At 30.5% G+C, this 13,938-nt stretch overlaps 1 protein-coding gene across 2 annotated transcripts in view; it reads left to right on the top strand.

The window, feature by feature from the left end:
* Positions 1-13,682, top strand: part of ctif (CBP80/20-dependent translation initiation factor) — an 82,421-nt gene extending 68,739 nt beyond the window's left edge. For both annotated transcript variants that reach the window (XM_051093307.1, XM_051093306.1), the window contains 2 exons: positions 6,974-7,027; positions 10,433-13,682. In XM_051093307.1, the coding sequence (XP_050949264.1) occupies positions 6,974-7,027; positions 10,433-10,648 (270 nt within the window). In that variant the 3' untranslated portion in view covers positions 10,649-13,682. The remainder of the gene's footprint in view (positions 1-6,973; positions 7,028-10,432) is intronic.
* Positions 13,683-13,938: the final 256 nt, after the last annotated feature.

The raw sequence follows: 13,938 nt of genomic DNA, 5'->3' as shown, positions 1-13,938 counted from the left end.
ATTTCTGAGTGGAGATTGATTTTTAGACGTATACGATCATTAAATCCATCTCTAAGTGGTAGTGGAGATTGACCATGTAGGATGATGTTAATTTTTGTCTGTAGGGAGATAATTACAGTGTGTCTGATGGAGGCCGTGCATCTTTCTGATGTTGATTGTGATGTGGACTGGTGTTGGTGTGTGAGGTTAGTTTGAGGTGGTTTCTGTAACGTGAGCTCTGCTGCTGCTCTCCGGGGACGTCATTATGGGCTGTATAACTCTAGACCTAAAGCAGTCGTTACTCGGGAGACCAGAACAACGAGACCCCATCGGTAATTACCCTGGACCACCAGGACTAGAACCCTCCAGACACCAATATACATGTTCACTCCTTCAAACGCCGCGGGCCATGGAATCACGTCTGCTGTATCATATCATATAGATTCAGACAGTTTCTCTGGAAATGATATTTTGGATTTTTCTGAGTGGTTTTCTGTTGAAATATGATGGTTTGTGAGGGTCTTTGGAGGTGAAATTTTATTATATATATAAATGTTTTAAAACAGATTTCCCACAGTTGAGGGAAACCTGAAGATATGCAGGATTTTTAAGGCTAGAAATGTCATGAATATATTGAAATCTTACAGTCAAGGAAGTATCTGTTGTAAAATATATAACGTATATACTGTTCAAAAGTTTGGGGTCAGTAAGATTTTGAAAGACGTCTTGTTTTCTCACCAAGGCTACGTTTATTTAATCAAAAATGCATTTAAAATGTGAAATATTTTTACACTTTAAAATAACTGTTTTCTGTGTGAGTATATTGTGAAATGTAATTTATTTCTGTGATTAAAATCTGAATTTTCAGCATCATTACTCTAGTCTTCAGCGTCACATGATATAATATACTTCTCAATGCATTTCTGATTATTTTCAGTGTTGTGCTGCTATTTTTGATATTTGGAAATCGTGATAAAAGTTCAAAACGATAGCATTTACTTTGTCTTTACTGTAATTTTTGATCAATTTAATGCATCCTTGTTGAACAAAAGTATACTTTTTTTATTATATTATATATTATTATACAATATATACAATTTTTAATTTTATTTTATTATTTTATTTTATACTATATATATTGTAGTGGAAATCGTGATAAACGTTCAAAATGATAGCATTTGCTTTGTTTTTACTGTCATTTTTGATCAATTTAATGCATCCTTGCAAAACAAACGTATACATTATTTTGTTATTATATTATATATTGTATGATATATTTTATTTTAATTTAATTTATTTTATTTTAATATGTGCTGCTTTATATTTTTGTGGAAAATGTGGTCAAAATTCAAAACGATAGCATTTACTTTCTCTTTACTGTAATTTATGATCAATTTAATGCATCTTTGCTGAACAAAAGTATAAATAATTTCTTTATTATATTGTATATTATTATATAATACATAATAATTTTTGTTTAATTTTATGTAATATTTTAGTGGAAATTGTGATAGAAGTTTAAAACTATTGCATTTATTTTGTCTTTACTGTAATTTTTGATCAATTTAATGCATCCTTGCTGAACAAAAGTATAATTTTTTAAAATTATATTATATATTATTATACAATATATACGATTTTTAATTTTATTATTTTATTTTATGCTACTTTATATTTTTGTGGAAATTGTGATAAACGTTAAAAACAATAGCATTTACTTTGTCTGTACTGTAATCTTTGAACAATTTGATGCATCCTTGCTGAACAAAAGTATAATTTTTTTATTATATTATATGTTATTATACAATATATACAATTTTTAATTTTATTTTATTATTTTATTTTATGCTACTTTTTATTTTTGTAGAAATGTTCAAAATGGTAGCATATGCTTTGTCTTTACTGTAATTTGATCAATTTAATGCATTCTTGCAAAACAAAAGTATAAATAATTTCTTTATTATGTTATATATTATTATATAATACCGTATATAATATGTTTATTTTATTTTATTTTGTACTGCGTTATTTTTGTGGAAATTGTGATTTAAAAACTCAAACGATAGCATTTACTTTGACTTTACTGTAATTTTTGATTAATTTCATGCATCCTTGCTGAACAAATTAAAAAATTGTTTCTTCATTATATTATATATTATTATATAATATATTTATATATATTTATATATATATTTTATTTTATTTTATTTTATTTTATTTTATTTTATTTTATTTTATTTTATTTTATTTTATTTTATTTTATTTTATTTTATTTTATTTTATTTTATTTTATTTTATTATTTTATTTTGTTTTGAAACCCTGTAAGACTATTTAACATTGCAGGCTGTACTATCATTTTGACACTGATTTTCTCCACAATTACAGTATTTTTTGCATTTGTATTTTCATTAGATTATGTAATTTTTCAATCAAAACAGCAAAGCTCACCGTGACCCGCAGGCCGGCTCTGCCGTCTGTTTAACATCCAGTTAGTTGAAATTACTACTTTCATGTTATCTTTCGTTTTATAGAGAACCAAGACCAAAAGTAAACCCATTATATTGTGTTTTGAAACCAAAGAGTGATATAGTAGGTAGAAACAGTGTAATATTCACTGTAGATTGGCCAGTCATAATAGAGACCAATTACATATAAAGTCTTAAAGGAACAGTAACAGTACTGTTTGACGTTAGAACTTTTGAGTAACATTATAGGTCAACATTAGGCATTCAAGTGTAGGTTTTATGCATTAAAGTAGCTGATCTGTGTAAATGTCTGCTGTAGTGTTATGGATAGTGCTGTTGTGGTCACCGGTGAGTGAAGTGAGGTATATTTGGAGAGCAGGTCTGTTTGAATGAGATTCCTGGTTTTTGTGGCTTTGTGCGGGAGCTGTCAGCTGTTTTCTGAGACAGAATCCAGAGCCGCTCGCGTCAGCTTTGATCAGCGCCGTCCGTCGGCCCCTGCAGGCCCCCTGCCTCACAAAGGGCTGCCTGTGTCACCGCCTGAGTGCTTTTCCCGCCCGCCGCTCTGCTAGTCGTCTCACTAGATCTCTTCAGACGCTTATATACACACACAGATCCAGAAAACACAATGAGCGAATCAGTAAAGTTGTCCATGTATCATCTGAAGTCATGTTATTGCTTTAAATCTTAACTTAGTCACATTAAGTTTAATGGCTTGTAATGGGAAACTTTGACTTAGAAAACACCACTAATAGTTAGGGCTGGGCAATATGGCTAAAAATATAAATATCTCAATATGTTTTTCCATATCAATGTTTATCACAACATTAATTTCATACCATTAATAGGGAACACATTTTACATTTTTGTTTTTCTGGATTCAGAAAAAAAAGCAATGTTATCATTAAAAATGAATTCATAAAACTTTAACAACTGAATCACGTGCATTCAAATGAAAATACAATATAATGAATTTACAACAAAGCATTTTTATTTTTGTCAAAAACATTGCTGCACACCAAAACTTAAAAAAATAAAAATAAAAAAGTAAAAAATATTTTTGTTGTATGATATTCCTTAAAAAATATTATTGTTGTTGTTATTATTATTATTATTTATATATATATATATATATATATATAATTAATTATACATATCATTTTAATAGTATAATAATAATAATAATGTTGTTATTACTATTATTATTTAAATAAATATTATTGTTTTTAAGGATTATTGTTGTTATTATTATTATTATTATTATTATAAATATTTATTAAATAGATATTGTTTTAAAGGAATATTTTTAATAATAATATGTTTGAATACATTTTAATATATTATTATTATTATTATTATTATTATTATTATTAACAACAGCAACAAATACAATAATAATAATAATAATAATAATAAATGTTTTATTACATTTTACTAGTATCATAAAAATTAATAAAAAATAATAATAAAAATGTTTGGAAAAAAGTATTGTTTTAAAAGAATGTTATTATTATGTAACAAATACAATGATTATAATAATAATAATAATATTTATAATAAATACTGTTATTAACAGCACCAACAAATAATAATAGTAATATAATTATAATAATAATAATACGTTTTATTACATTTTATTAGTATAATAATAATAGTAGTAGTAATAATAAATAATAATGTTATTTAAATAACATGTTTTTAAGGAATAATGTTATTATTAAGAAATGTAACAAACACAATAATCATAATCATAATCATTGTTAGTATTATTATATTAAATACTTGTTGTTTTTGTAAATATTTTTTGAAAGAATATTTTTAATAATAATAAATATGTTGTAATGCATTTTTATTATTATTTATACTTTTATTTAATGCTACTTTTGCCTTTTCCCTGCTATAGTAACGTATCTCTTTCATGAATTTATTGAGTAAACCAAAACTTGGTCAAATGCTGATTAATCTGAGCTCTAGACTGAAGATCCAGTCAATATCCAGAAGGATCTCTAGTTATAATTCGCATCTAGCGTGTGTTTGTAGCGCTGTGTGTCGTCACTCTGTCACGACAATGGCAAAAGAAGAACAATTGGCTCATTTCTGAATGAATCACTGAGTCATTAATGAGTTATCATGATTTGAACAGAGTTTGTGCATCTCTGGGTCGTATCAGCGATTCTGCATTACACAAACCGTTAGCCAAGACGAAAAGAACATTCTTACATAACGTCAAATGACATAATCGTGTCCGTTACGGGAAAAGACACTCAAACGTATGGGAAACAGGACCACAGGATTCAAATATGCTCACAATACTGTGAATGTTAATAAATGCATCAGTGCGTTTGTTTGGTTAATGAAGTGTACAGTTGCATTGCTTTTCTTTCGTTTTGATTGCATTCATGCATTGAATATTATGTTTACACCAAAGTGAACTGATGTTCTGTTTTCTATGTCAAATTCCCTTTGACACACAGAAATAAGTGTTGCGTCAGGCTCAGTTGCAGAATAATAAAGTGTATTTGTCCTGTCGAGTGAGTTGCGCTTCTGTTTTTGTGGTCGGAGCCAGCGCTCTTCTGTCTGTCGCAGCAGTCGTCTGGGGTTCAGACTGGGACGCGGTTGATATTGCTCTCGCTGGCGTCTGTCGGCTGGTGGTTTTTGAGGAAGAGTGAAAGAGGAAGTGAAAGATGATTGGTGTAGTGATGTGTGGTCTATATATACGTCTGGATTACCAGCAGTGACCTCCTGAAAGCTGAAGTCTGTTAAACACGCCAGGCGAGAGGAGAATGCACATTTATGATGCATGCACTAGTAGCTCAAACACTACAGGAAAAAAGAATAAGATTTTGGCTCTTTTGCTTCCATAACATGTCTTATTGCACTTTATCTCTTTGCATCTGTAGGTGCATATCTTTAATGGTTTTTATAATAGTCTGAAAGTTTTTACTGAGGGATCATTTTATTCCTAAAAATAGTGAAAATATTTTTTGTTTTGCTTTTGACAGTATTTTCTCATTTATGGAGTGATACATAGGAAAAATCTTAAATCCTGTCAGATTTTATTGTTTTGATTTCTGTTCTGGAAATGTTTACAGATTAGTGCGGTGTTAATTAGATAATGCATCATTTGTATATTTAAACATAACATTTAAAAAAGGTAATTCATCTGATTAATCATATGGGGAAAGTATAGTGATATCTATTAGTTATTACTGTTAATTATTCCATCATATAATATATAATAATTATTTTATCAGTTATATCTATTATTTTTACCCTATTCACCTGTAGTACTGCAAATAATAACTATTAATATTAACAACAACAACAACAGTAATATGTTTAAAATTTATTATTAATAATAATATTAATAATAATAGTACATGATTTAATACTTATTAGTATTTGTAGTAGTAGTAGTAACAACAGCAATGAATATAATAATAATAATAATAATAATAATAGTAACAACAACAACAACAATGTTTTTAAGGAATATCGTAAAACCAAGATTTCTTTTATAATAATGCAAAAATGCCTAAAAAAGCCCTACTACTACTACTAATAGTAATAATATGTATTAAAATGTGTTGTTAATAAATAATAATAATAATAATAATAAACATTTTAATAGTGATAAACATATTTACTAATAATATTACAATATGTTAATCATAATATAATTATAATAATAATTTAGCTATTTTTAAATAAATAAATAAATAAACCAAATACATATTTTTCTTTTTTTAAAGATGTATTAATAATAATAATAATAATAATAATAATAAAAGTATTAGTAGTTTCAAAAGATTTAAAAATGGAATACTAAAAGTTGCATTTCTAAATAAAATGTATTGAAAAAAATATATTTTTTCATTATATATTTATTTTTGACGTGGGAAAAAAAATCCATGTTTTAACATATTCTATTATTATTATTATTATTATTATTATTATTATTATTATTATTATTATTATTATTAATAGTAGTATAATCTTAAAATTGACCTGCCTGAAAAACTACTACTACTAAAAATAAAATGTGTTAATAGTAGTAATAATAATAATAATAGAAGTATTAGTAGTAGTAGTAGTAGTAATAATAATACATACATATTTTGTAGTAATAATACATATTCATAGTACTTAGTAGTAGTAGTAGTAGTAGTAGTAGTAGTAGTAGCAGTAGTAGTAGCAACAGCAACAAATACAATAATACTAATAGTAATACAAATAATAATAATAATTATTACTGTTGTTGTTGTTTTAAGAATATCATAAAACCAAAGATTTTATAATAATAATATCTAGTGATAATAGGTATTGGTAATAATAGTGATATAAATGAGTAACCGTTTTTACTCTATTCACCTGTAATGCCTTAAATATAGACTTCGGTTGCAGTGGATAAAAGCGTCTTCCGAATGCAGAAATGTGATTGTACTAAAACATGTTAGATGTTTTATAAAAAATGAATTGCTTGAATGTGATTGGTCAGTGGCTGAAGTGAGGTGTGTTTTCTGTGTTTTAGCTGCTGGAGTCTCCGGAGGTGAAGGAGGACGCTGTGCTCTGCTGTTCTATGGAGGTGAGTTCATGATGAACCAGAGACCAAAACCCTCGTTTGACTGCGTGTCTAATTAACTGCTTCATCAGAGGAAGATGCTTAATCTGGAGTGTGTCATGCTCATTTAGAAATGCAAGCAATTTTGTCTATTTGTTTGTTTCTTTTCCTTCCGTTTGGTTTGTTTTCTCAGTTGTTTACAGCTGTGAGAGGGCACGTGTTCGTACGGCACATGTCTTGTGTTCCGCTCAACAGAATGCAGAAATCTTAAGATGTGTGTCTTCAGTAGGCAGGCTTACCAGCATTCATTCACGACCAAGGCTAGATGAAAATCACATTTATCTTTTGAAATATATTTTTTAAATAAAAGAATTATATAAAATAACAAAATAAATTCATATTTTCCACTTCAAAGATAAATAATAATGAAAAAAAAAAAAAAAAAAAAAATATATATATATATATATATATATATATATATATATATATATATATATATATATATATAACGCGCTTTATTTGTCATTTTTAAATGGAATAATTACACCTATTTATTTAGTTAGTTATTATAAAATAAATAACTTTTTTTTTCATTTAAACAAAAATGTATATTTTATTTTTTAATTATATTTTATAAGTATATAAGTATATTTTAATATTTTATTAATTATTTTATTAATTTTAATTATTATTTATTCATTTATTCATTCATTCCATTCCATTATTTATATTTTTGATGTGGGGAAAAATTCTATATATGTATATATTTAATGTATCAAATATATTTGAAATATAAAACCTTTTATAAAAGTATAATAATAACACTAAACAATGGCACAATGCAAAAAAATCTTAAAAATAGAAAATGTATTACATTTTTATTTAATTATATTAAATGAATAAAGAGATCTATAAAAATCTAATTCTCAAAATTATCATCATTACTCTAAAAAATGCGAGTTTGTCGTTGCACCACAAATAAATAAATAAATAAATTCAGTGTGTACTTAAGTGTGGCTCCATCCATTCAGTAGATGATGTCCCATCTGCCCACAAACCAGATCATCAGCAGACAGTTTGTCTGGACATCCGACAACTCCGTCCAGTGTCTCTCTCTGTCTCTCTTTTTGTCTCTGTCTCTGTCTCTCTCTCTCAGACTAGCATCTGTTTCTGTGTGCCCCCTGTGGAGTTGACCTCTGACCTTTGCTTGAGCCTGAGTGTGTCCGTCTCCCTTTGAACATCTTATTTCCTCTCAGAAACCACTCAGTGATTCCTGCCCTCTCTTTGTCTGTCTTTCACCACCCCATTTTAAACGAGTATTACAGGATATTTTGGAGTAAATGTTGATGCAGCGCATCCGTGACGTGCTGTCAGTCCACAGACGGTCATTTCAGCTCCAAACTCAGTGTGAATCGCACATAAAGTGTGTCCAGATTGCATCAAAATGCATTTTGCATAAAGAAAAATTAGCCTGCTTTTACTTTGTGACCTTATTTTCATGACTTTTAAACCCTAGTCTCTCAAACCCTCACGTCACATAGATGCGATATATAGATAATGAGTTGGATGTGATGCATATCGTAATACATAAATGCTTATGCAATTTAATTAATAACAAGATGAGTAAAGTTCGTAGATGAACATTGAAGTTGGCTTGAGAAAGCTTTGTCTGAAAGTTTGAAATAACGTCATATATAACATGAAATAATTAACATGTCATTTGCATGATTTAACATGTTCCTAGCGTGTTGCTACCATGATTAGCATGTTGCTAGCATGTTTCAAACATGGTTAGCAAGTTGTTTTAGCATGATTAGCATGTTGCTAGCATTATTAGAAACGTACTAGCATTTTTTAGCATGTTGCTATCATGATTCTAACAGGATTAAGATGTTTTTAACATGATTAGCAAGTTACTAGCGTGTTGCTAGCATGATTCTATGATGATTAGCATGTTACTAGCATGTTGCTGGCATGTTTCAAACATGGTCAGCAAATTGTTTTAACATGATTAGCTTGTTGCTATCATGATTTTAACAGGATTAGCATGTTTTTAACATGATTAGCAAGTTACTAGCATGTTGCTAGCATGACTCTAGCATGATTAGCAAGTTACTAGTGTGTTGCTAGCATGATTCTATAATGATTAGCATGTTACTAGCATGTTGCTGGCATGTTTTAAACATGGTTAGCAAATTGTTTTAACATGATTAGCTTGTTGCTATCATGATTCTAACAGGATTAGCATGTTTTTAACATGATTAGCAAGTTACCAGCATGTTGCTAGCATGACTCTAGCATGATTAGCAAGTTACTAGTGTGTTGCTAGCATGATTCTATAATGATTAGCATGTTACTAGCATGTTGCTAGCATGTTTCAAACATGGTTAAGAAATTGTTTTAACATGATTAGCTTGTTGTTATCATGATTCTAACAGGATTAGCATGTTTTTAACATGATTAGCAAGTTACTACCATGTTGCTAGCATGACTCTAGCATGATTAGCAAGTTACTAGTGTGTTGTTAGCATGATTCTAGCATGGTAAACATGTTACTAGCATATTTTGAACATGATTAGCAAGTTACCAGCATGTTTTTAGTAAGATTAACATGATACTAGCATGTTGCTATCATGATTCTAGCATGATTAGCGTGTTACTAGCATGTTGCTAACATGATTAGCATGTTACCAGCCTGTTGCTAACATGACTTTAGCATCATTAGCATGTTGCTAGCATGTTCCTGCCATAATTAGCATGTTTCTACCATGATTAACATTTTTGCTAGCATGTTTCGAACATGATTAACAAGTTACTAGCATGTTTTAGCATGTTACTAGTTGCTAGCATAATTCTAACATAATTACCAAGTTATTAGCATGTTGCTAGCATGTTTCTAGCATGGTTAGCATTTTGCTATCATGTTTCGAACATTATTCGCATATTACTAGCATGCTGGTAGCATGATTAGCTTGTTACTAGCATGTATATAATTAATTGAAGTGTGTGTATGTCTTTAGTAATTAATTAATTTTTATTTTGTTGTTTTTATACATTTTTTCAAAGTAGACTAATGGTGATAATTTTGAGAATTGGATTTGTATTTATTTTTTATTAATCTTATAGAATAAAATTGGAATAAATTCATTTTATTTTTCATTTTAATTAATGAATTAATTTATTTGTTTATTGATTTTGCATTATTCCATTGTATAGTGTCGTGATTTGACTTTTAAAAGAATAGTAGATATTTTTTTTATATTTTTATATATACATATATATATATTTATTTATATATATATATATATATATGCGCCACAGAGTCACAGATTTTATTTTTCTGGTATACTTGTTCTATTAGAAAAAAAAAAATTGAAAAGTTGGGACCATTTCAAAAGTTTTCTGATTTTGCTGTGCTTGTTCTTTCAGCTCCAGAGCACCGGTCGGTTACTGGAGGAGCAGCTTCCCGAAATGATGACGGAGCTGCTGGCGGCCGTGCGGGACAAGATGTTGTGTCCGTCTGAGTCTCAGCTGACGCGCTCGCTCCTGATGGAGGTCATCGAGCTCCACGCTCACCACTGGAGCCCGCTGGAGGCGCTGACCACGGCCTACTACAACAGAACCATCCAGAAGCTCACGGCGTGACGCACACGCGCCGCTGGAGGCCCTGACCACCGAGAACCGCAACACCACCATCCACAAACTCATCAGGAGACACGCAAATGAAACACTAGAGGCCACGGACACACTACTACACACACAGCGTTCTGTAATAGGAAGATTAAGCATGGATGGATGAGACGTGAGGCATTATGGGACATGGGGTTGGCCCAGGGGTCAGAGGTCAGAGGGTAAAATATGCAGATTGACATGAATATGTATATGTGCACACTTCACATCTGCATATTCATGAGCTGAACCAGACATACAGACACGAAACCAGACAGTCGTTAGACGCGCACGTGCAGACGCCAGTCACTGTCTGTCACGCTCTCCACACAAAACCTCAACAGAAAGAGAGCGTAAAGGAAAACTAAACAGAAATGTACAAAATTTAAACAAAAAATACATTTTGCTTAAAAAAATGAACCCTATTTTTAATCTTTTTTTATTCGTCATTATACTGTATTTCACATTCCAAACCCTTGCCCCAAAACATTTTTTTATCATGTCGCATAATGCATTTCAGTAAGGCTTTATTATATTTTTAATTAATGGTAATAATTTTAAGAATTAGAATACGTTTTTTATATATATATATATATATATATATTTTTTTTTTTTTTTTATTGCATCAGTTGAGCACATTTCCACCTCAAAATCTGTCATGATTTTTTGTTTGCATTTAAGTAATAACAATTTTGATAATTAAATTGTATTAATACATCATTAATTTTTGTATTAAAGTAATATTCATTTTGAGATTATTCTTTTATTATTATTATTATTTATTTTATTTTTTTTGAAAATTGGGGATACAAATGTGCTTAATATTCATGAAAATTGTCACAGTGCAGCAATTCTTATTGTTCCTGAAAATAGGTTTCATTTTATTAAGCAAAAAAATAAAATTCCTATTTTTATTTATTTAATTTTTGGCATTATTTTCATAATAGTTAACAAAATAAAACATTTTAAATATTTTTTTTAAAAAATCATGCATTTAAAAAAAAAGGTTTTAGGAACTAAAACTTTTTTTTTTTAATGCATGATTTTCTTTAATTTTTTTTTTTTTAATTAAGTTTGTGGGGGTTATTGTAGGTAAGTGCTTAATATTGACAAAAATAATGCCAATATGCACAAAGTCTTAATGCTCCTAAAAATAGGCTTCATTTTCTTTAAGCAAAATCAAAATTCCCTATTCTTTAAGATATTCTCCGACTGTATTCACTGAATTGTGAGTCCCAGAGACCGAACGAGCTCTCGCGTCTTTTCTTTGGCCCGGGGGCTGCGCTTCATCCATCCGTCCCGTTCGGCCCCCCGGGCGTCAAAAGCGTGCCGCCGAGCGACAGGGGGCGTCCAGCTGGGGTCACGCTGACTCTACAGAAGCGAGCCTTTCTTTTGTCACACACACGGCAGATGGAAGACACACTTTAGCTTGTGTGTGTGAGGACACATTTAACATGAAGTGGTCAGGTTCTTCACGAGCATCATTCGGATCGCTTGAGTTTCCAATTCCCGTTCCGTCTCGGGCCGCGTCCCTGTTTATAATGTGTTATAGTGTCCTTAATATTATGCATTATTGTTATTATTATTATTATTATTACTCTTTCTTTCTCTCAAAGTCGCGTTTTTTACAAACAACGTATAAATGTATGTGTAATAGGCTTCGTTTGTGAAATGCAAGCAGAAGGAATCATTCATAACGTCATGTCGTTGAATGATTCACCTACTCGTTTTTCACAAGTGAGGTTTGTATGTTTTTAGTCGTAGATCTGTTGCACAGGATTACTTTCGTTTTGCACTGTTTTAAGGCGATTGCTTTAAAAAATCAAGAGGAAGAAGAAGTATGTAAAAAGTGACATGGGTTGTGGAGGATTTCGAATGTTTCGAACACTTTTTGCTAGAATGATTCGTAGAATCAGTTTTTTTTGGGAGAAAATAGTGGCCTTCGAAACCCCTGCGAGTTTAGCTGATAGAAAGGCCTGTGCAGCGAAGACCGTTTTCGTTTTATCGCCCTGCGACGTTCAGCTTCCTAAATAGACAACGTGAGATGTTGAAAAACAAAAAATCGAGCATGAATCGAAATGAAATTAAACAACAATGGCTATCGAGTATATAGGCCGTTTTGCCGTGGTCGTTTTTTGCAAGTCGTTCTATTTAAAATGATTTACTTCTAACTAAATTTGTGTGCCGAGGACGGTGGTCGAATCTTTTAACGGTATATCTAGCTATTACGTGTCGATTTCTCTGGCTTTGACGACTGTGTGCATTCATATTGATTTAACACAAGCCAGTCATCTAGTTATAAATAAGCTACAGTACATGTAATCTCGTAAACGGCGTATGAATATGAATTTTAGACCGTGAGGAGGAACGTAGGAAGTGTTTTTGAACTTTTTTTGCATAGTCGGAGGCCTCCAGCTTTATTTAGGGGAGGAAACGCACGCAGAACCTCGTGGTTTGCCGGCCGGTTTGGGGTTTGTGTATTTTCTGTCTTGCATCAAGAATCCACATGAAAAGACAAGCACACGAGGGTTGAATCTGACTCATATTTCACGCTTAATTTTAAAGGAAAAAATATTGAAATATTTTCCATGAAGGAAAATGACTTTTTCCTCATGCAAAATATGATTTCACAATTTTTTCTTGAATTTATTTTGAGTGATTTTGAGTGAATAGCTGACGCTCTGTGTGTGTTTGTCTTTCAAACATGATTTCAATTGTTGTTTTTGTATTTTAGAGTTTCATTTGATTTGCTCTCAGCATCATCAGGGTTTGTTTTTAGGCTCCGCCCCATTCGAGCAGCAGGCATCATGTGACCTTTGACTTCTTCAGTGTTGCGACCCACCAGACTATTGAATGCAGATCATCTTCATTTGCATCTTATTGACATGCAAAGCAGATGTGGCAACCTTGTCAGCTGACCAAACTGTAGATCTGGGCTCATTCAAAGATGTCAGCGATTGTTTTGTTTTTTATGCAACCGAAAATAAACTGAGAAGGGGTGTAAAATGAAGCGTTTGTCCTGTTTTAATGGTCATGTGTGCAGTCTGTTTTTGAAGAACCCTCATCTGGATGGCTATAAATGTTATTTTTAGGTTAAATTTTAGTAATTTTGTGTGCTTGTCGTTTTTATTTTTATTTTTTTTATTTCAGTTTTATTTTTAGTAATTGTAGTACTTACAACTTTATTAGAATTAGAAATTTTCTCTTGGTAACTAAAAGTTTTCATGAAATATTTATGTTTTATTTTCATTTATCGAAAAGCGTAA

This window comes from Labeo rohita, chromosome 21 (assembly GCF_022985175.1).
Source record: "Labeo rohita strain BAU-BD-2019 chromosome 21, IGBB_LRoh.1.0, whole genome shotgun sequence".
In the NCBI taxonomy this organism is placed as follows: Eukaryota; Metazoa; Chordata; class Actinopteri; order Cypriniformes; family Cyprinidae; genus Labeo; species Labeo rohita.
This window is presented reverse-complemented; position numbering and strand designations above follow the sequence as displayed.